The following is a 19,956-nucleotide window of genomic DNA, read 5'->3' as shown; positions in this document are numbered from 1 at the left end:
GGTGACCTGCAGTGCCAGCTCCCACTGAGGACATCACACCTCTGAGCTGGCCTTTCAGTGCCAGCCTTCCTCTCCCACAGCTCTCTGCACCAGCAGCAGCCTGGATTGTAACTTTTTTAATCTGTTTTTTCTCTCTCTCTCTTGATTCTGCTGTATTTCTTCTCACACGTGGATTTCTCAGTCTCCTCTGAGCTGAGCTCCTTTGGGATACTCTCTCACGGGGAGTCCATTTTATCTCAGTCCTCCAGGTCAGGAAGAAAACTCCAAAGCTCATCAGGATCTTATTTCTCATGTTTATTAGGATGTTATCACAAAACTTGGCAGACTTTTCCATACTTTTTGCTCAAGTTTAATTCACTACAACCTGGCACATTTTGGCTCTGATGGCACAAAATGGCCCTGAACTGTGCAGCCTTTTTATCTTTATAGTTATTCTTATCCAATTAACAATAGACACGTATATTATTTTTCTTAATGACCCATCACCTGTTTGCTACACTGAAGCATTTTCTATCCAACAACCTACTATTACCCAAAAACCTCTAGAAGAAGAAGAACATGAAGAAGAAAGAAGGAAAAGAGACAACACCCTAAATCCTCCAGCTTGCTCTCTAAACTAGCTTAAACTCTAAACTCTAACTTTTTCACCCAGTGACTTAAGAAAACTCTCTAATCTACACACACTTTTAGCTTTTCTATTTAACTTCAACAGTTGTTTTCATGTATCACCATGAAAACATGTCCATCAATTTCATGTTGTATGAAATCCAGTGTTCTCCTGGATCTCAGAGCTATGCATTAGAAACAAGGGCACACACTCCGTGTCTCAGACTCCAACACAGATGAGTGTGGTTGCTCCTGACAACAAAGGGCACAGAGTTTCCCCTGAAAGTGTATTTAGCCCCAGGCAAAATTACACCTTTTCCATGGGGTATGCAGGGGAAAAGATGATCATTTGAGGCTTTCTGCAGTGATTCACATTATTAAGCAAGTCTTGAGTTATTAGGTTGGTAAGAGAGCAGTCTCCAAGGCTGCAGATTACTGTCCATGAGAATTGAGTTGGACTTGAAATTTCCTTCCTTAATGTACCTGAAGAATGAATTTGATGAATCTGCCATGTGTGCTGGTGGGTGGAAGTTATTATTAAAAAAAAAAAAAACCAAACAGGCTGCTCTTAATTCTTGGGTGAGATAAGATCAACATGCCCTCAATTTAGGAAAACAATTATATTCGGTGTAGAAAACAACCAAAAGTCACACTGAAAAATAAAATATTTATAGGGAGGTTTGCTGTGGGCTGGTATTGCTGAAGATCTTGGGGCAGATGGAGGTTATTTAAACTTTCTAAATTTGATTTGTTCTTGCAAAATGATGTCTTGCAAGACAGAAGACATATGTTAAACTTTAGTCAGCAATTCAACGCTCTTGAGTTCATCTCCAGCAATTATCCCAAAAGGACTTTGCATTTCATGACTTACCTGTTTGAATTCTGCCCTGAGTAATGAATATCTTCTTTCTGGAGATGAAATCCAGGCACCTGAGGGAAAGAGCTTTCAGGCAGGACTCATGCAGTTCAGGGCTGGGCATTCCCTGCACAGTAGCTGCCACTTTTCAAACAAACCCAGAAGCATCCTCAGCAGGGAGGTGGGACTCCAAAAAACGGTAGGAAAATCAAATTACAGCGTCTGAAACAGTCTGTGTTCATACCTCTTACACTCTAAGCTCTACAAATGGAGGCTGTGCTCGAAAGCTTCCCTCAGAAACTGAATTTCCCTCAGAAATTACAGCAGTAACAGAAAGTACCACTGGTTGTTATAATAAAGTAAGAGAATAGAAAATTATGGCCACAGCTTCAAGGCAGATCTCAGGGGACAAACCCATGATTTGCCAGAAAAATTTCATTTTCCTTTTCCAAAAAATCTTTTTGTTCTCCTTTTTCTCCACCAGCCTAATTTTGGTGATACTTCCACAGCACTGAAAATCCTAATACTTTATGAACCTAAAGCTAGTTTAGAGTTTAAGCTAGTTTAGAGAGCAGAAGACAAAATGGAAGATTTAGGGTGTTGTCTCTTTTCCCTCTTCTGTCTTCTTCATGTTTTTCTAGAGGTTTTTGGGTAGTAGTGGGTGATTGGATAGAAAACGTTGCAGTGTAGCACACAGGCTACACTGTGATCATTAAGTGGTCATTAAGAAAAATAATCTATATGTCTATTATTAATTGGATAAGAATAAGTATAAAAATAAAAAGGCTGCACAGTTCAGGGCCATTTTGTGCCTGCAAGGCCAAAGTGAGCCAAAAAGGGCAGGATGAATTCAACTTGAGCAAAAAGTCTGCTAAGTTTTGTGATAACATCCTAATAAACACAAGAAACAAGATCCTGAGGAGCTTTGGAGTTTTCTTCTGACCTGGAGAACTGAGATAAATGGAACTCCCTGTGAAGGAATATTCCAAAAGAGCTCAGCCCAGAAAGGACTGAGAAATCCACGTGTAAGAAGAAGTAGAGAAGCAGAATCAAGAGAAAAACAGATTAAAGAGTTATATTGCTGAGGAGCAATGCAAGTGTTGGTGTTTATCTTTCTTGTTCTTGAGAGAGCATGAGGTTAGTGATGAATAAAAGAGAATCTTACCAAACCTAAAATCTAAAATAGAATCTTACTAAATGACACTAAATAATAGCACAATGTTGGAATAAATGGAAGTGAATGAACAGAATAAACATCCTAAAGCATGAGCCTATAGGTTTAAAAAATGCTTGAAACTACAGACAGTAAAATAAGACCCAAGAGGCATGGTTAATAATTTGGTTGTATAACTCTTTCAATGAAGGATGTTTTTGCACACCTTACCATCCATTCGTGCCATCCTTAACCAGAAACAGGAGGCTAAAGCCTTGGTACAGGTCATCTGTTTTGATTTTGACAGGAAAAATTCTGTGTTTTCATTTTGGCCGAAAGAAATCTGCAATATTTTCACACTGTTTCAGTGCTGAGAGGTACAAGTTAATCTATTAAAGATTATAATTTTATATGGGCCTGATATATTCTGATGCCAGCAGAATTCCCTCACGAGCTGGTATCACGGTGTGGTTCTTGTGTGACTCAAAATGGCTTAGCCCATGAGATTTATTCATCTTTTCTTTCCTAGCAGTTTTAATTCGGTGTCAAAAGACATAATTCTTTTAAAGACTTACAATTCTGATGGTCAAAAGCCAAAAGTACTGACTTGCACTTGGCAGGAGGGTGTGTTTGCTTCAACAAGAGGTGCTTCTAAAGAATAACTTCAGTTGCTTTTATGCCAAAGAGTCCCTGTGTCCTCTTCCAAAACCCCTTCATGTTGACTACATGAGGTAGTGCTTATGCCAAGTGTTCTCCCAGTTGTTTGCAAAGCTTTTCCTGGTGTTTGCACTGAAATTTTTCACCTAAAACCAGTTTGGGGCTCCATTTGATGCTTTTTGTGTAGACATCCATTTTCACAGAGTCCTAGAGATGGAAGGGACCTTAAAACCCCTCCAGCTCCACCCCTTGCCATGGGCAGGGACACCTTCCACTATCCCAGGCTGCTCCAAGCATGTTTTAATGTTTTCTCCTCCAGGCCCCATCCATCCTGGCCTTGGACACTTCCAGGGGCAGTCACAGCTTCCCTGTGCCAGGCCTGGGTCCAGAGACCTTGGGAGGCAGCTGGAATGGGGACAGGTACCTGTGAGCTCCTCAGGTACCTGTGAGCTCCTCAGGTACCTGTGAGCTCCTCAGGCTGTGAAGGGATAATAAAATCCAGCCCATGGCACTGAGTAATCTGGTTATTTTAATCACTACATGTGACTCTCTGAATTATCATCTGTATTATGGGATAATATGAGCTCTTTGGTATTCAGCAATGACTTTTTAAAAAATTATCATATATATTATACAGAGCTAATATATTAAGAGATACCTTAAAGGCAATTGTCAAGTGTGTGATTTCATCTCTAAGTTCTAATAATGGTGGTTAATGTCATAAATGCCTTTTAATGAAATTATAGGCTTGTAACCCTGCCCAACTATCCTTTGTGTGTCATATAATTAATAAGACCAAGCTTTGGTGTTGATCTCAGTGTCACAAAGCATAGTGCAAATTTCCATACTGATGGTAGATGGTTAGTCTCCCATCAGAATAAGAATAAGGTTAAGGCCAGGCAGTTTGAGTATATGTTACCTTATCTCTAAAGGCAGCTGGATGGGCTTGTTAACAGAATATACTTCTAACAGAATATATATGCTCATAAAAAAAAGGGGCCATTGATCTAATGCCTTATTATAATACTACAGGCAATATTTTAAGGGAGTGAGAAGGTGAGGGAGTTGCAGCACTTGGAATAAAGAATTGTTTTCCTTCTAATCCACTGAGGATAGTGAAAATTTGTGACCAGCTAAAAACCATTTGAAGATGGACAAGAATCTTTATCTTGAATTAAAGGCACTTGTCTGGAACATAACGGAGCTGGGATTGTTTCCCAGTGTGGTCTAATTTCTGGGGGGGCTTTGCTAAATTGATTATTTTTTATGGTCATTAGATTTCCTGTCTGAAGAACAAGGGCTGTAATATTTCTTCTCTTTGTCTCACATTTCCAGATTTTAAGCTTGCTGAAGCAAAGGAGTTATCTGTATGTTATTTTGTGGTGGTTTTTCCCCCCTTTGGTAATTGAATCTTACAGAATCATTCATACTGGACTAACTCAAGGTCACCTAATCCTGCCTCCTGTTCAGAGCAAGAGCAATGTTGAACTCCTGCCCTCTAGACACTTTTCTCATTGTAAATACTCATAATTGGACCAGCCATTTTACATGCCACCCGTGAAAGTTAGCTCTCAAAGAACATATAGGACTTATTAGCATTATTGTACTGTTCTTGTTCCTTCAGGGAATGATGTACCTGGAAGAGAGGAGACTCGTCCACCGGGACTTGGCAGCCCGTAATGTCCTGGTGAAATCACCAAACCACGTGAAAATCACTGACTTTGGCTTGGCCAGGCTTCTGGAAGGGGATGAAAAGGAGTATAATGCTGATGGGGGAAAGGTGAGTGCTGAACATGTCTGGAGGTAAATCTACCATGCTGTGACAAACCCCCTGGAGTTACTGCTCACACCAGTGTGTCCCTGTGGGACTAAGAGAGTCTGTCAATGCCTCGCAGAAGGACTCTGTTGTGAAAGCACACACAAAAGATCCTCATTTTTTGCACAGGGAGCTTCTCCAGGCACTGAAATATAATTGCACGAGCAGTTTTCACACTCAGAATTAGGTTTATTTCATGTGGTTCAGTTTGAGTCTTGTTTTGAATACTTCAATGAGTGATGGATGTTCTGGGGCATTCCTGCCCAGCCTCATTCTCTGGACAGAATTCACCTCAATAACCCACTTTTCCAGACAAGTAATTTTTGTGAAAACAAAAGGGAAGGCCACAGAACATGAGAATTTAGCTTTTCTATCACATTGGAAGAGTTTGCATATGTTATGTCTTGCATCCACCTCTACAATACCATGCTGAATGCACTAAAAGACAGCTTGAAGATAATTTTGAAACCAGCCATTTTCCCCTATTACTTTCCAGCTAACCACACCACAGCCATGTAGTGCCTTACCTCATCTCTTCCAGCTTCAGATTCATGATAAAATTCAGAAGGCAGTAAGTACATGGTGCTTCTGGCTGCTTCCTAAACATCTTGAAACTCCCCATTTCAATCTGTCACAGAATCCCAAAGGACTTGCTTCACCTGTCATTCCTTTTCCTGGATGTTCAGTTTGCTATCTGTGGATTTTTGTGCTCACTGGTGCCCTTGTGTGGGACAAACAGTTTGATGAAAAGCTGTTGCCAGTGTGTGCTGCTCTCCAGGATGAGCTGCTGCCCTTGGATCAGCTGTGCAGAGTCAGGGAGGTGAAGAGCTTGAGAGGGGAGCCCCCAGTGCTTTCCCATTTCCCCATGGAAAGCAAGATGCCTCCTGGCAGGGAAGGTGGGGTTTTGGCAGCTTTCCCTGGTTCCTTCATTTCTGTAATCCTCGGTAACCCCTCAGCCTCCTCCCTCCATCTGACAGTGAATGACAGAAAAAGAGTTGATCCTTGCAAACCAGCTGTTCCCTGGCAGCTGTGGCTTGGACTTGTCACCCTGCTGAGAGCTCTAGAGCAGGATTTATGTCAGATGTACCACTTCCCAGGTCCAGAAAAGCATCCTGTGAAATCCAAAGGACATTGGCAGCATCAAGTTGTGTTGGGAGCATGCTAAGGGAGGTTCAGACTGAACAATCAAGTGGTTGTCAACAGAGGTGGTGCAGTTTCCATCCTTGAAGGTTTTCAAGTCCAGACTGGACAAATCTCTGAGTAACTTGGCCTAATTTCCCAGGCAGCTGAACCTGCTGTGAACCTGAGGTGGGACTAGAGGCCTCCTGAATCACTTCCAACCTGAGTTATCCCATAATGAACAAGGCAGCTCTGCTTCTTCAGCAGCTGTTCACACCTGGGACACAGTGGCAATGGAAGCAATGCACCTCTGCAGAGTTTAGTGGGGGAGGATGAACTGTCTTTGCAAGAGTTAAGGCAGCCTTTATTACAAGGTGCTATTTTTGCCATAACTCTATAGGTTGTGCTCATTAGTGAACTTCATGGAAGGTAGTTTCATAAGGCTTTGAATGAAGACACATCCTCTGCTTTCACACCCACCATCTGTTCAGATTTTGCCTGCAGTTACTCATCCCTTTGGTTTATTCCAGTACCTCTTCCATAGTTCCAAGTTGGAGGCAACCCATACAAGTCCCTGCCAGGTAAAAATCTCCTGTTTGTTCATCAGAAATTCAAGGACTGCCAGGCTGTGCCTGCCAGGCCCAGCTCAGGAATGGGAAACACCATGAGTCCCATGTGAACACAAAGTGGAGAGGGTGGGCTGTAATGCAGGGAGGTTTGGTTTGCCTGCACACCCTTCTCTGTCAGGAGAACAGGGTGATTCACTGCCACGGGAACCTGGGGCTGCTGCCTTAGTCTGGGGAGTAATTTTCTCATTGCAGTTATGACACAGAGAACTGGGGTGGCTACGTCTCTAACAAACATCAGGAGTTTACAATAAAGCACTGCAAATTCTCCTCATTGCCTGTTCACCATGATGATGATGATGGTGAAGTGTTGTGGTCACTGCATTGTAACCTGGCCTCATGAGAGAACAGCTGAGACAGCAGTGTTGCTATTTCAGATCCCAGAGATTGCAAACTGTTAAGGAAAAAAAAAAGCTTCTGCATTCCATCTTCTCTGCTGCACTTCAGATTCAGGGGAACTATATGAAATTTTTGCACCTGTCCCTCTTTATACAGGTTTGATGAAAAGGAGTTGTTCCACAACTTCTGAATCAGTAAATATCAGAAGGTCTGCAGGTAACTGGTTCGTCTTTCTCACCTCCAAGTTTTATGAGGCACAGCCCCATTCAAGAGGGAAGGAAAAGCCATTTCCTCTGTGGGATAGTGCTGCTTTTTTTTCCAGCTCACCCTTGAAATAGGCAGGGAGAAAGTTGTTGATCTTCATAGAAGATCTGTTTGTATTGTTTTAATAATGTGTTTCTAAGGTTGCATTTCTCTTGTCCTTCCCTAGATGCCAATTAAGTGGATGGCTCTGGAGTGCATACACTACAGGAAATTTACCCATCAGAGTGATGTGTGGAGCTATGGTAAATCTTCACCTGATCAGTTTAAAAAGTTGTGTCTTTTAAAGCATTAAACCAAGTATGTTAAAGATATCCTCTTTTCTCAAAGGAGTTTATTCCAGAGGCGTTTGCTCTTCAGGTTTTGGGTTGTTTTTTTTTCCTTTAAATGTGTAACTCTAAGCAGGAATTGTTACTGTCTCCTGTGTTACTTCCCTGCTCACTGAAATATATTATCATGATGTTCCCTGCTGGGGTGAGTGCCTCGAGGTCTGGTCTGGTAGCAGTTTGGCTGATTATTATGACAGAAGAAGACCTCTTTCAGCTTAGCCACAGATTCATAAAAATACAGCTGCAGGTCACAATTTTCAGCAGTCTTTGAAAAGCTCAACTCTAAAAGCCATGAATGTCAAAAAACATTTTCAGGCTTATGGGACTTTCTCTACCTAGAGTCAGATAAAAGGGAATTTGACATAATACAGAGCATATATGGCAAGAGGGAAAAAAAAAAAAAAAAAAAAAAAAAAAAGAAGAGACAAGCTCTCCAAACTTACTAGAACAAGCATCTATTTAATTTTATAGATAATTTGGGAATTGGTGAGGTACACACACAAAGTTATATTTGAGAAATGAGGTGTTTGTTCAGTGTTGCTCATGGCTCTTCAGATGAGCTGTTTGCCACATCTGCTGAGGTCTCTGCCTGTTTATCTGCTATAACTATTACTAATGAAATCATGTATACCTTTGTCAATGGAAATTTGCAGCAGTGTCTGGGGCTATGGAGTCCTGTTTGCATTTCCTTTTGCCATATCATTTTGAACCAAAAGGGTGTACAGCTCTATTCATTACTCACTTTTACCTGTGGGTAGCAGCAAAAGACACTGTTTGCTGTGGCTGGGTAGCTGCCCTCTTCTAGCCAGCTGAAAAAAAGCCTGGGAGAGTTCAACTGATCTTATAAAGCTGTTCTTTCTCTTCAAATTGTGTATACCCTGGATCACTCAGGAAAAAAAAATATGCCTTCATTTATGAAATTAATTTTAAATGCAGGAAGCCCAGAATATAATCAGAGAGTAAAGGACCATAAAAAATTAACAAGGAGATAAATGAGGGTGGAATAAATGTGATTTACTCATGTGGTGATTTTGCCCATCACTTTTCACATTAGAATGACAGTTGTCAAAATATGGTGCTGATCTGAGGAGTGCTTAAAATGACCTTTGCAACTCAAATAAAAGTTAAACAAAATGGTGTGAGAGAACCATTTTCAATATTTAAGATTCTGTCGGGCACAAATTATTTTACTTATGATATATGATCTTTATTTCCAGCTCTGAAACCAAATGAATCCTATGGCTTTTCAAAAAGAGAAGTTTGGGTTTGTAGTACAGCACCACTGTAAACTCAGATCCATAAGATGATTTAGGGGAAAAAAATGATAGCAGTGGCTGTGAATGACTTAAAAAGAAAAGCCAGTGACCTAATGTTACTCAGTGCTATACCTTTGTGGGAAATTGATGCTCTGAGTTGGAGAACATCTGTGCTTTTTCCCCTTAAAATAATAGAGCACATCAGGCATTCATTTCCCTTTTTGATAAAAGAGTGTGATGCCTTCTTTTGTTATTGCACCCAATTTACTTTACCTGCCTTCATTTGTCTCAGAGCTTTCTCGTGTGCCTCAGGTCTCTCATGCCATTTCTTACACCAGTAAAAACGAGGGAAGCTGCTTTTAAAGATTACCACAAAGTGCTGTTTCACCATTTCCCACAGTTTTTAAGTGGTGGATTGTCATGGTTTAAGCGCGGATGGCAGCTAAGCACCGTGCAGCCACTGGCTCGACTCCTCCTGTCCCCCTAGTCCAAATTTTTCCAGGCACTGGTGAAGAGGAAGGGATTTCAGCCCAGAACTGGTCCAGAATACTCTGCTGTGAGAGGCTGTGAGGGGATCTGAGTAGTGTGACCTCAAACACTGACGCTCTTTCTTCTGCCTAGGAGTCACCATCTGGGAGCTGATGACCTTTGGTGGGAAGCCATACGATGGAATCCCAACTCGAGAGATCCCTGACCTCTTGGAGAAGGGAGAGCGGCTGCCCCAGCCCCCAATCTGCACTATTGATGTTTATATGGTGATGGTGAAGTGTAAGGAATTGCCACTTTTGCTACCCTTATGCTCACTTCCAGAGGGACACTGGTCTAGAACATTTGCATGGCTAGTCTCTGACAGAGCTGGGAAACAGAGCAAGCTGCAAAACAAAAGCTTCCCAACATCCTGTAAATTCCATTTAAATACTGTCTGCACATCTTCTGCAATTTTGCAATCGTTAGCCATGAAGGGCCCGGTTAGCTCAGCTTCTTATTACTGTCAGATGTTATCTCATGTATTTGCTGTGAAGTCAAAATTGTATGATTGTTATTGTAAACCCTTGTCATTTCCATGACAATTGATTCTGATGTAAAAAAGATAGTATTAAACGTAATTATGGCACATGGATACCCTGCCAGAGAAGGCTGTGAGGAGAAATCCCGTTTCCAAATATTGAGGAAAGAAATCACAAATGTTTTATTGTTAGTAGCAAGAATGATGATTGCAATAGTAATAATAAAAAGTAAAATTAATAGAAGAAAAGCTACAGAGAGGATTATTTTTTATCATTCTAAGTCCACTACAAAAATTTATGAATATTTTTACTCCAGTAAAAAAGGAAAAAAGTCTTCGCATGGTTTCGTCCAACTTTTTTATCTCCAAGATACCCCCTCTAATGACAGTATCCTCCAAGGTTATGCTTCTAATTTAAAAAGAATTAGAAATATCTCTCTGATATTTCTGGCTTAATTTAAGTGAGATTAACATACAGACATCTCATCCATCATATATACTCCTTTCCCTTTTGCTTTGTACACAGAAGCCCTGAAAAAAAAAAAGCGGAAAGGACAGCTAGAAGTAAATTAAGTATCTTCTGAAAGCAGTTGTAGTGTGCATGGAGGTGTGGAAATTAAATCATGCAAGGGCTTTGCTGAGTGCAAAAATGTCCCATCTGGTGAGACACATCCTTAATAAAAGTCAGTCAGTGCTGATATTTAAGTGTGTAAGATGGAGAAAATTACAAGGTGAAGTTGTGGTCTCCAGGACAGAGGAAACCAGCAAATTAAGAAAAATTCCATGCAGTGAGGAACAATCTAGTCTGGCCAAAACCAGGTGTTCCCCATTTTATGCATCATAGAATTCTAACTTTCCATTCTTCTGGGTTCTTTATTGCGACTTTTCTTTGGGCCAGGGCAATCAAACACTTCAAACTTGTGCATTTAAAAAATGATTCCCACCCTTGACACTGAACTGTTTTCTTTCTCATCTTTCATCCAGGCTGGATGATTGATGCTGACAGTCGGCCAAAATTCAAGGAGCTGGCTGCTGAATTCTCTAGAATGGCTCGAGACCCTCAGAGATACCTGGTAATTCAGGTAAGCAACACAGGGGTGGGAAAAAGAATTCTGTCTGTGACACCCAACCATTAGGGGTGTTGCCTTTGAGTCTTTGGAGGTTCAAGGTGCTCTTGAACCTAAAGCAAACAGCGACCACAGTGTGTAGAATGGACAGTGTCAGTATCTCAAAAATAAGAATATTATTAACACAGCAATCTGAAATTCATTTCCTGAGCTCGTGTTCATGAGCAGTTACAGAGGCTCTGGCTTTGTAAGCTGCTCAGTGCTCTGCATTCCCTCATGAAACCAGGGACAAATTCTGTCCATTGGCAGACAGTGGATCTATCTTTAGACCAAGGACTTCCTTGGTTCTAAAATTGGTTAGGCTGAGTCTTTTCCCTGAGCTGCTGAGATCACAAGCAGGATTCTTTTCACTGCCTAAACATGAAAGTTGCTTAGAAGACAGGGAGTTGTGTCACACTGGTACCTCTAATGCTAGGGAGGAGCTCTCCTCTCTGTTCTCCTTACACTCTGAGGGCTCTGGAGGCTTCACATCCCTGTGACAGGGTTAGGAGGGGTTCATCCTTCATGGGTTTATCCCATGAATCTGCCCTGTGCCAGCAGGGTGACATCTGGCGAGTACAGGTAGCTGGAGCTGCGTGTGCCTGAGTACAATTTCTAATTAAAAAAAAAATTAAAATTAAAAATTGTGCCTGAGTACAATTTCTAATTAAAAAAAAATAATTAAAAATTAAAAAAAAAATAAAAATTGAAACAACCTAATTCTGTGGCAGCCTAGACCTGTGCTTGTGTTTATTACAGCTCAGACTGCAGCCACAGAAAAAGTGGAAGGTTCTTAGGTAAGGGACCAGTGTGTGAGCAGTTCAAAGGAAAATGAAAACTTAAAAGTGAGGTGATGGTGAAACTCCAGAGACCAGAGCATGGTTTGATGCAGGAAATGATATTCTCATGCTCTGTCTCATGCTGTAGCTGCTCCACATCATGGAGCACAGGACAGAGGTGCTCCTCAGCTTCACACTGATGTAAGAACTCCTGGTGGGAGAGCCTCCAGAAGTGCAGCCAGAGCCACTTCATGTCTCCCAGATGGCTCCAGTGCCACAGTGTGGTGTTTGGGTTCACTGGGTAGAGCTGCCAGGTGACTTGTGGTGTGTTCCTGCACACTCTGAGTCATCCTGCTCTCCCTCAGCTTCAGCACAAGGAAAATATGGTTGGCAAGTGAGATACTAGTCAAGAGGAATTTTAGTGCTGAATGGGGAATTCCTCTTGCAGTATTCCCCACTGTGGTAACTTGTAAGTTCAGCTGATTGTGGAAAAATCAGTCTGATTAAAAGATTTTGTTCGACAGGACACGTTTCCTTACTCCAAATACCTCTTTCCCCCATTTCTCCCCCTGCCCTGCATGGTCTGGTGGATGTTTCATCTCTCACACATCCTGCAGAACTTTCCATACAGATAGGAGGGAAATCTACCCTCTAAGTCCCTCTAAGTACAAATTGAAATAAAGCAAACATCCACACACGACAGTTTCCTTGTTATTCTCCACCTCTCCTATTTGAGCCTAAATAGCTGAGATATTTCACAAAATATGTCAGAACTTGGGTAAGAAACTGATCTTGTATGGGAAAAAGAGAGAAGAAAGAATAAAAGCTCAGTCACAAGAATTCCAGAAACAAGGTTTTGCTTGATTCATGCAGTTACTCCCTTTTTGTCATCATACTCCCAGTAAAAAAAGCAAAAACCAAAACAAAGCAACAAAACAAACCCACAAATTATGTGGATATAGTGCTTTTGGACAAACAAAGCAGCATGTGTGGTCCCTGCAGCCAGGCTGCCAGGGCATTAGGAAGGCTGAAATTCTCTCTTTGGGAAATTAATCCACCTTTTGATGGTTTTCCTCTCTCAATAAAATCTGTTTAGGGAGATGATCGTATGAAGCTCCCAAGCCCAAATGACAGCAAGTTCTTCCAAAATCTTCTTGATGAGGAAGACCTGGAAGATATGATGGATGCTGAAGAGTATCTTGTTCCTCAAGCCTTCAACATTCCTCCTCCCATCTACACCTCCAGGACAAGAATTGATTCCAACAGGGTAAGAGCAAGCTCTGACAGAAAATATTGGTTATTATAAAAGCACAGGTGGAGATTTAAGCACACCAATGAAACACAGGCCAGCACTGCCTTGGGAATTACAAGCCCCCATTGTGAGGAGAGTGGCTATAAAAATGTTGTCACTGGGCTCCCTGTTCATTGTGCCTCGCTGAATTCTAAATTAATAGCCCAGCCTTGAGTGAACAAAGGCTCAGCTTGAGCTGCCTGTCCTGAAAGCACAGCTGAGGCTCCTGAAGTCCAGCAGCGCTGTGTCTGCACTGCGCTGTGCCCAGGAAGTCCACAGCCCTGGTGCTGCCATCCTGTTGTCTTGGCAGGGCTGCCACTGATGTGGCTGAGGGGCAGCTGGAATATGCAGATAATGTAGCTTTTGTGTCTGGAGCCAGATTTTCAAGCCAGCCCCTTTTCCTGTTGGCAGGCGATGCTTTGGTAGCCCTCCTTCCCAAATGTGTTTGTGCTGAGCACATGGCAGATGTTGGCAGGCTGATCATTGCACCCTCCCTGGCAGGGAGGAAATGCTCTTCATTGTACATGGGGACCTGAGGCACAGAGAGTGCTCAGGGGGGATCCAGCTGACACAACTCCAGCCAGCTAAGGGACAGGGACACCACCTAAGAGTCCCCCAGAGTTCATTTTGTGTTACTGGGTGAGCACTGCTGCCCACCCTGGGGCATTTCCAGTAGGGTAAGGCACTTTCTGGAGGTGTCTTTCTCTAGTCACTAACTCCTGACAGCTGCAGAGCAGTCTCAGCCCTGCTGTGTGAGCTCTGGGGTGTTGAACCCTGTCCCACATGGCTGTGTCCTGCTGCAGGTGAGGAGCCAGGTCAGATGTCTGGAATCAGCTTTCCCTCCTCAACAGGTCTGACCTCTGCCTCTTCCTGTGCCTGCTCCAGCCTTTTCACAGTTCAGTTTCCACCCCTGTCACACAGCTAAGAGGTGGTGAAAGCATTACTAATGTGAGGGCATTCACAGGGGCAATCAGGTGTGTTTTAACTAGGGCCTAGCTTATTCCTCACGGTTTAGAACCTTTTGGACAGTTATCCATGGCTGGGGTAGTTCCAAATTCATCCCCAGGTGTGAACTGGTTAGCATGTGAGATGGGAGAGGTGAGTGATAATTGGATAATCTGAGCCAGGAGCCATGCTCTGGCCATACCCCACAGGAAGCTCCTTACCCTCTCCTGAGGAAATCAGTGCTTTCTGGCAATAAAAAGGACAAAATCTGATCCTAACAGTCACTTTGGAAGGAAATCATTGCTGTTTAAAAGGTGAGGAAACTGGAGATGTCTGGATTCATGTAGAATTTGTCCTGCATCACTGAAAGGCAGTGAATGATTTAGCAATAAGTGAGAAACTTCCTTTTTGTGGCTCCAAGAGTTAATTGATGGTGATCTGAGATGAGTCAGGTTTACCACTAGCTGTCTCTGGATAGGTTGTTTCCTTTCCTGCTAACTTCTGAGGAAAGAAGGGGAGGAGAGCAGCTACTTTTGGCAGGTACTCACTGTCACAGGGATGTAAATCCCTGGAGCTTGGTTTGACACAGTGGAGCACTGCCATTTACACCAGCACAGGGCTCAGAGGCCAGGGCCTGGCATTTTGGGCTTGCTAAATTCATCTCATTCCAGTATTTGCTGGAAACACTGGGACACATTTAAAGGAGAAAAGCTTAGTAGAAAAATGTCCTTGCTTTTTCAACAGCTCTTTTTGCCCTCTGCCTTTGGTACCAGCCCAGTAGAGGAGCCCAGTAGAGCTGAGGGAATTCCAATAAGAATCCTAGAGCTAATATTCTGGAAGATTTATTTGCAACGTGGTCACTGGGATATTCATGGAATGAAAACACAGGCATTTATTTTTATTATCATTAGTGCTGGTGTTATTATATGAAAATGCAAATAACTTTCACAAAGCCTTTTCCCAACTTCAAAGCACACCGTTGCAGCTGTTTGAACACATGTGATCTCCTTGAAATCAGTAGAGCTGCAGAAAGAGACCCCAGGCCTTATTTTTGCCATACAGAGAGACTCCATCACATTCTTGACGTGACACCTCCTTTCCTCAGCTCACAATTTCCCACCTTGGTTTGGCACTGTGATCTTGTACCACTAAAGACAGTGGGAGCTTTGCTTTGTAATTCAATTTAACGACAGTAGGAAGACTCTATCCTCTTCACAGTAGCTCCTTTTGCTGGGAATTTTTCTCTGGCATTGTACAACAGTCTAACAATTAAACAAAGCTGGAATCACCCTTTGCCAAAAGTTTTCAGTTTGTGAGCCAAGTTGTCTGACCCAGATGAGACAGAGAGGTCAGAGAGGGCCAAGCTGGAAGCCCTGCACCATCGTAGCGCTCCTGCTTTCCTGTGCAGACAGGTGTTTTCTGGAGGTAATACATGAATGCAGAAAGCCACATACATTTCTGTTGCCTTTGTGCAGCACTCAGTTTCTTGTCACATTAACTATTTTATAGTGAAGATTGAGTTAAACATGACACAGTTGCTCCTTTAAGGTAACAGTGCATCTGCTGTGCATAGTTCAGTACAGATGGATGTCAGCTGCAGGAATCACACGGAACTGAAATGCTGTCAGAGCTCCCTATCCACACTTGTCTGGCTCTGCCTAGGTGTTTCCTTTGGATAGTCTGTGGTTTGTGCTTGTTTGGCAGAGTGCATATTGATACTGCACAAACCCATGAGAGTGCTGCTGCAGCCATGGACACTGAAGGAATGGACACAGCTCACTCTGTCTGGCAAACTGCATTTTGTGGGACACTGTGAGGCAGCTTGGTGAAGGAAAGCACACAGATAAGAGCCACATGGTCTCCAGGCCATTTTCAGGGATAAGAAGCATGAAAGATCCTTTACCTCAGCTGTTCCAGTGGCAGTGTTAGTGGCCAAGGAGTCAGGCAGGGCACTGTGCTCCTCTTTGCTGGCAGTGTTGGTTGAATGCTCCAGCAGCACGGCTCCATGGGGACAGAAGAGGGCAGGAAGAAAGCAAAGAGATCATGAACCTTCTTACACACAGGCTTTGAAGTCAAGGAATGAAGAACAGGAGCAGTTACTTTCTCAGGAAAGCCCTGAAGTTTCCCTGTGGCTGTGGCAGGTCTGAGTCCTTGCAGCCTCTTGGTGGGAGAGGCACCACTGGAGGAGGTTTGTGTAAAACACTCCTGCCCAGGGAAGAAAAGAGCCATTTGGATGTGCATCAGCACCACAGATGCTGGGTAGAAGATTGGAGAGAGGGAAGGCTTCTGGGAAGTTGCCAGCTCCCCAGGAAGCCTCACACCCTTTTTCCTCCAGGGGTTACAGAGATTTATGAAGCTGCAAGGCTCAGACACAGCTTTTCCATCACATCTACACTGTCTCCATGCTGGCACATCCTTGGGACCTACCTGTGCTGCTGGGAGCAGAGCCCTGCACAGGCTCTGACCCTTAACAGTGGCCTCTCTTGTGAAGTCCACTCTGAGACTGCTGCAGCTTTTAAATAAAAGTTACCATCCTAAGCTAAATTGAATTATTTCATTGGATCTGAAACTCTTCAGTTGCAATTTTATCTCTGGCTTTTTCCAGTTTCTATTTTCCACTGTCTAGAGACACTCCAGAACACCGGAGTTTGAGAAGCGCAGTGCTTCTGAGAGATAAGCTGAATCCTGGGCAGTGTTTCCAGGAGCACAGGACACCAGCTAGCACTCGAGTGTCCTGCATTCACATCCATTAGATGATTCATTCAGGTATTTGTAATGAGTGCTGTCCTGTGTGTGCAGAGATAATGCTAATACAGCAAGCACTCTCTGTGCCCCACCATGCTTTCTGCTCTAAATCCTTGCTAATTCCTGATGAAAACTGCCTATACTGTTTATTACTCACGGATTCTGTCCTTGTAATTTTGTTCCATACACTATATCGTGGAAGCACCTGCCGACCCTGCAATTAAATATCAAGCAATTTTTTTTCAGAGATGTCTAATCCATATGTCCATGGAGACTATCCTGCTTGGCTGAAGCAGACTGTGGGACACTGGAATCCAGTTTTCAGTTCTCTGAGCAGTATCTGGTGTAGCCTTAGGTCTGGTAGTGCAGCATTCTTGTCCCTTGGCAAAGCCAGGAGGGAGTCATGGTTAGACCATGATTCCTCTTGTGTGGCAGCACCTGCTCCCCATTTCTTTTCCTCTAAGAGAAGGCAATTAAGTGTTCCTGCCCAAGTCATTTCTCCAGGTATGTCCTGGCCCCATGGGACTGATGGCAATAAAACTGCTTCATCTTGAAGTTAATCCAAAATGCGTGTGAAGAGAACTCCAGCCTACATGGAGCCATTAAAAGCATTTTGTCCAAACTTCTGACATAGCACAGACAAGAGTCTCTTGTCTCTTAATTTCTGCATCAAGTGCAGAAATTCTGTTTGGGGTGGAGTTTGTCTTTTAGAAAGATTGCTTTGATTGTATCAGGTGGGATGAAAAACACATCAGAGTTTCACTGGGCAATTAATGCTGACTCTTTAGCAGGGTTTGGATTCTGCCATGAACTTTCTTGTGCTAGATTTAAGGAGCTGCCAGCTACAAGAAATCTCTGGTTATCATGGTATGATTCTTGGGGTGTCTTGTGCAGGGCCATGAGCTCCACTCAGTGATCCTTGTGAGTCCCTTCCAGTTCAGGATATTCTGTGATTGTCTGATTCTTCTGCTTAAAAGACTAAACAGGATATTACCATTTGTATGTGTTTGCTCTTAAGTGATGACAACACAGATGTCTTTTTTTAAATCTGTTTGTGGTGTTTGCCACCTTTCTGCTTCTGCAGTATCTTCCCTAAAAAATAATATGACCAAATCCTCCCCTAAATTTGATACCTCTTAGGGCAGTCTGTCAGGTTGTGGTCTTCTTTCATTATTTCTATCCCTTTTCTTTAATTGCTGCTCCTTAAAAGGTGATCAAAAACTTCCTGAAAATCTTAGTAGTCATTTTTTTGTCTCTGTCACTTCCTTATGCAAGTGTGGCAATAAAATCTCCAATGCCAGAACAGATGGTCTTGTAAACGAACTAGACATTGATTCAAAGCATTTGACAGTGTTTCAGATGATTACACTGAGTAACTCTGTGTTAGCTCTCTTGCTTCTTTAAAACTGCAGGATTACTTAGAGAAGTTTGTATGAAGCCCTTCTGTGTGCCTTTTTCTAAACACTGCATTTTGTGTATTTCCCTAGGAGAGTCTAGGCCACTGGCTGCATTTACTGCCTTCAGAACTTTAGGGTAATTCTGAAAGTCCACCGAGCTTACTTTCAAGAGCTCCAATTCCCATTTTCTGCTTTCCTAAATTTTAATGACATTCTGGTGGTAGGAGGCTCCTGTCTGTTCTGCTCTCCCTTTTGCATTAAGCACTTCCCAGGAGCTGTTAGTGTTTAGTTGGTGTCTGGCACACCATCACAAGCATTTTACCTATTTACTTTTTTCTTCTGGAAAATTCTTCTGGGTCTGCTTTCTAGTCTTTGTTGAAAGTGTAGATAGCACCAGGCCAACCTTGTCCATGAAAAGCAGGAGATGAACCAAGACTAATACTAGTCAACCTAATTTCATTGCTTGGGGTGAAGAAGTACTGAGAATAAGCATGCAAAAATACACTGTAAAATATATTACATGAAAAATTTCTTTGGTATTTTACATAAAAAAGGAAAGCTCCTTACAAAATACGCATATCTAGAACGTGTGTATTTAAACACCTTTGTAAAATATGCTAGGCTTGCTAGAGGAGAAAGGAAAAAAAAAATTCCCATGCAGGACTCAAATGGAATAGATGATTCCTGGGTCTTCACAGAGAATTCTTTGAAAGTGCTGTATGGCAATTAGTTTCTTGCTTTGCAGCCAGTCTGGCTGAAATCAGTGATATGTCCCAAGGAGTAAATCCTTCTCAGCCTGAACTGATTATCAGGACCAACTGGTCAAATTAACCCATGATTTTGCAGGGAAGTGCCTTAAAACAGGGCTTTTTTACTGCATTAGCTATTTTCTGCCACATTCAGGCTTCTGTATTCAGGCATCCAGCTTTACAGTCAGGCATAAAGAGCTAGAGACTTTCCTAAAGCACTGAATGGTATTTTGGCTTCTACAGATTTCAGGATGGATTAATAACAAAATCACCACCTCAGAGTACTTCCTGCAAGCTCTGTGGAATCAGTGGGAGAGGCTGTAGCTGTGTGTTGCTTCCATCCTTGATGCATGACATGTAAATTCACTGAGCTTTAATATAAACTGGTTTAAAATCAGGCAGCATCTGCTTGATCCATGAATAGCTGCTGGCTGTGTTAACAGTAGAGAGAGCTCACAGCTGATCCATTTTCTTTTATATCCTGAAAAGAAAAAGTCAATACATATAAAAAGAGTAAGTAATAAATATTTTTACACTGCACTGATGAGGCATTCTTGGAAAACAGCAAGCTAAACAACTCTACATAATTCAGTAGATGGAAAAGTGGACTGAGAGTCAGGAAATAATTATGAGAACTGGGAGAAAATTTTCCTTCTGTGAAGAGATGCGAAGCAGAAATTGTTAGTGGAAAATATCCATGTGTGAGGAACACTGTCTGTGGTTTTCTTAAAATAATAAAAGCCCATAAAAAATACAAGGGGCCACGATTTACAAGTGCACCAGGCAGAGCTGCAGGGAGTTTCCCCTTAAACACCAGTCTGGCCCCCCAGGATGGAGAGTGCTCAGTGTCCCAGGGCAGTGGGACTCCTGGGATAATGCTTTGAGAGGACTCCCAGGTGGCAGGAGGACTACAGAGCAAC

The 19,956-nt window shown here is 42.6% G+C and overlaps 1 protein-coding gene across 2 annotated transcripts in view; it reads left to right on the top strand.

Annotated features, from left to right (window-relative positions):
• ERBB4 (erb-b2 receptor tyrosine kinase 4) overlaps positions 1-19,956 on the top strand; it is a 559,751-nt gene that overhangs the window by 522,661 nt on the left and 17,134 nt on the right. For both annotated transcript variants that reach the window (XM_058839468.1, XM_058839469.1), the window contains exons 21-25: positions 4,897-5,052; positions 7,603-7,678; positions 9,640-9,786; positions 11,009-11,106; positions 13,006-13,176. In XM_058839468.1, coding sequence (XP_058695451.1) covers positions 4,897-5,052; positions 7,603-7,678; positions 9,640-9,786; positions 11,009-11,106; positions 13,006-13,176 — 648 coding nt within the window. The remainder of the gene's footprint in view (positions 1-4,896; positions 5,053-7,602; positions 7,679-9,639; positions 9,787-11,008; positions 11,107-13,005; positions 13,177-19,956) is intronic.

Source organism: Poecile atricapillus, chromosome 5, assembly GCF_030490865.1.
Source record: "Poecile atricapillus isolate bPoeAtr1 chromosome 5, bPoeAtr1.hap1, whole genome shotgun sequence".
In the NCBI taxonomy this organism is placed as follows: domain Eukaryota; kingdom Metazoa; phylum Chordata; class Aves; order Passeriformes; family Paridae; genus Poecile; species Poecile atricapillus.
Note: the sequence above shows the minus strand (reverse complement) of the source record. Positions and strands in the feature narration are given on the sequence as shown.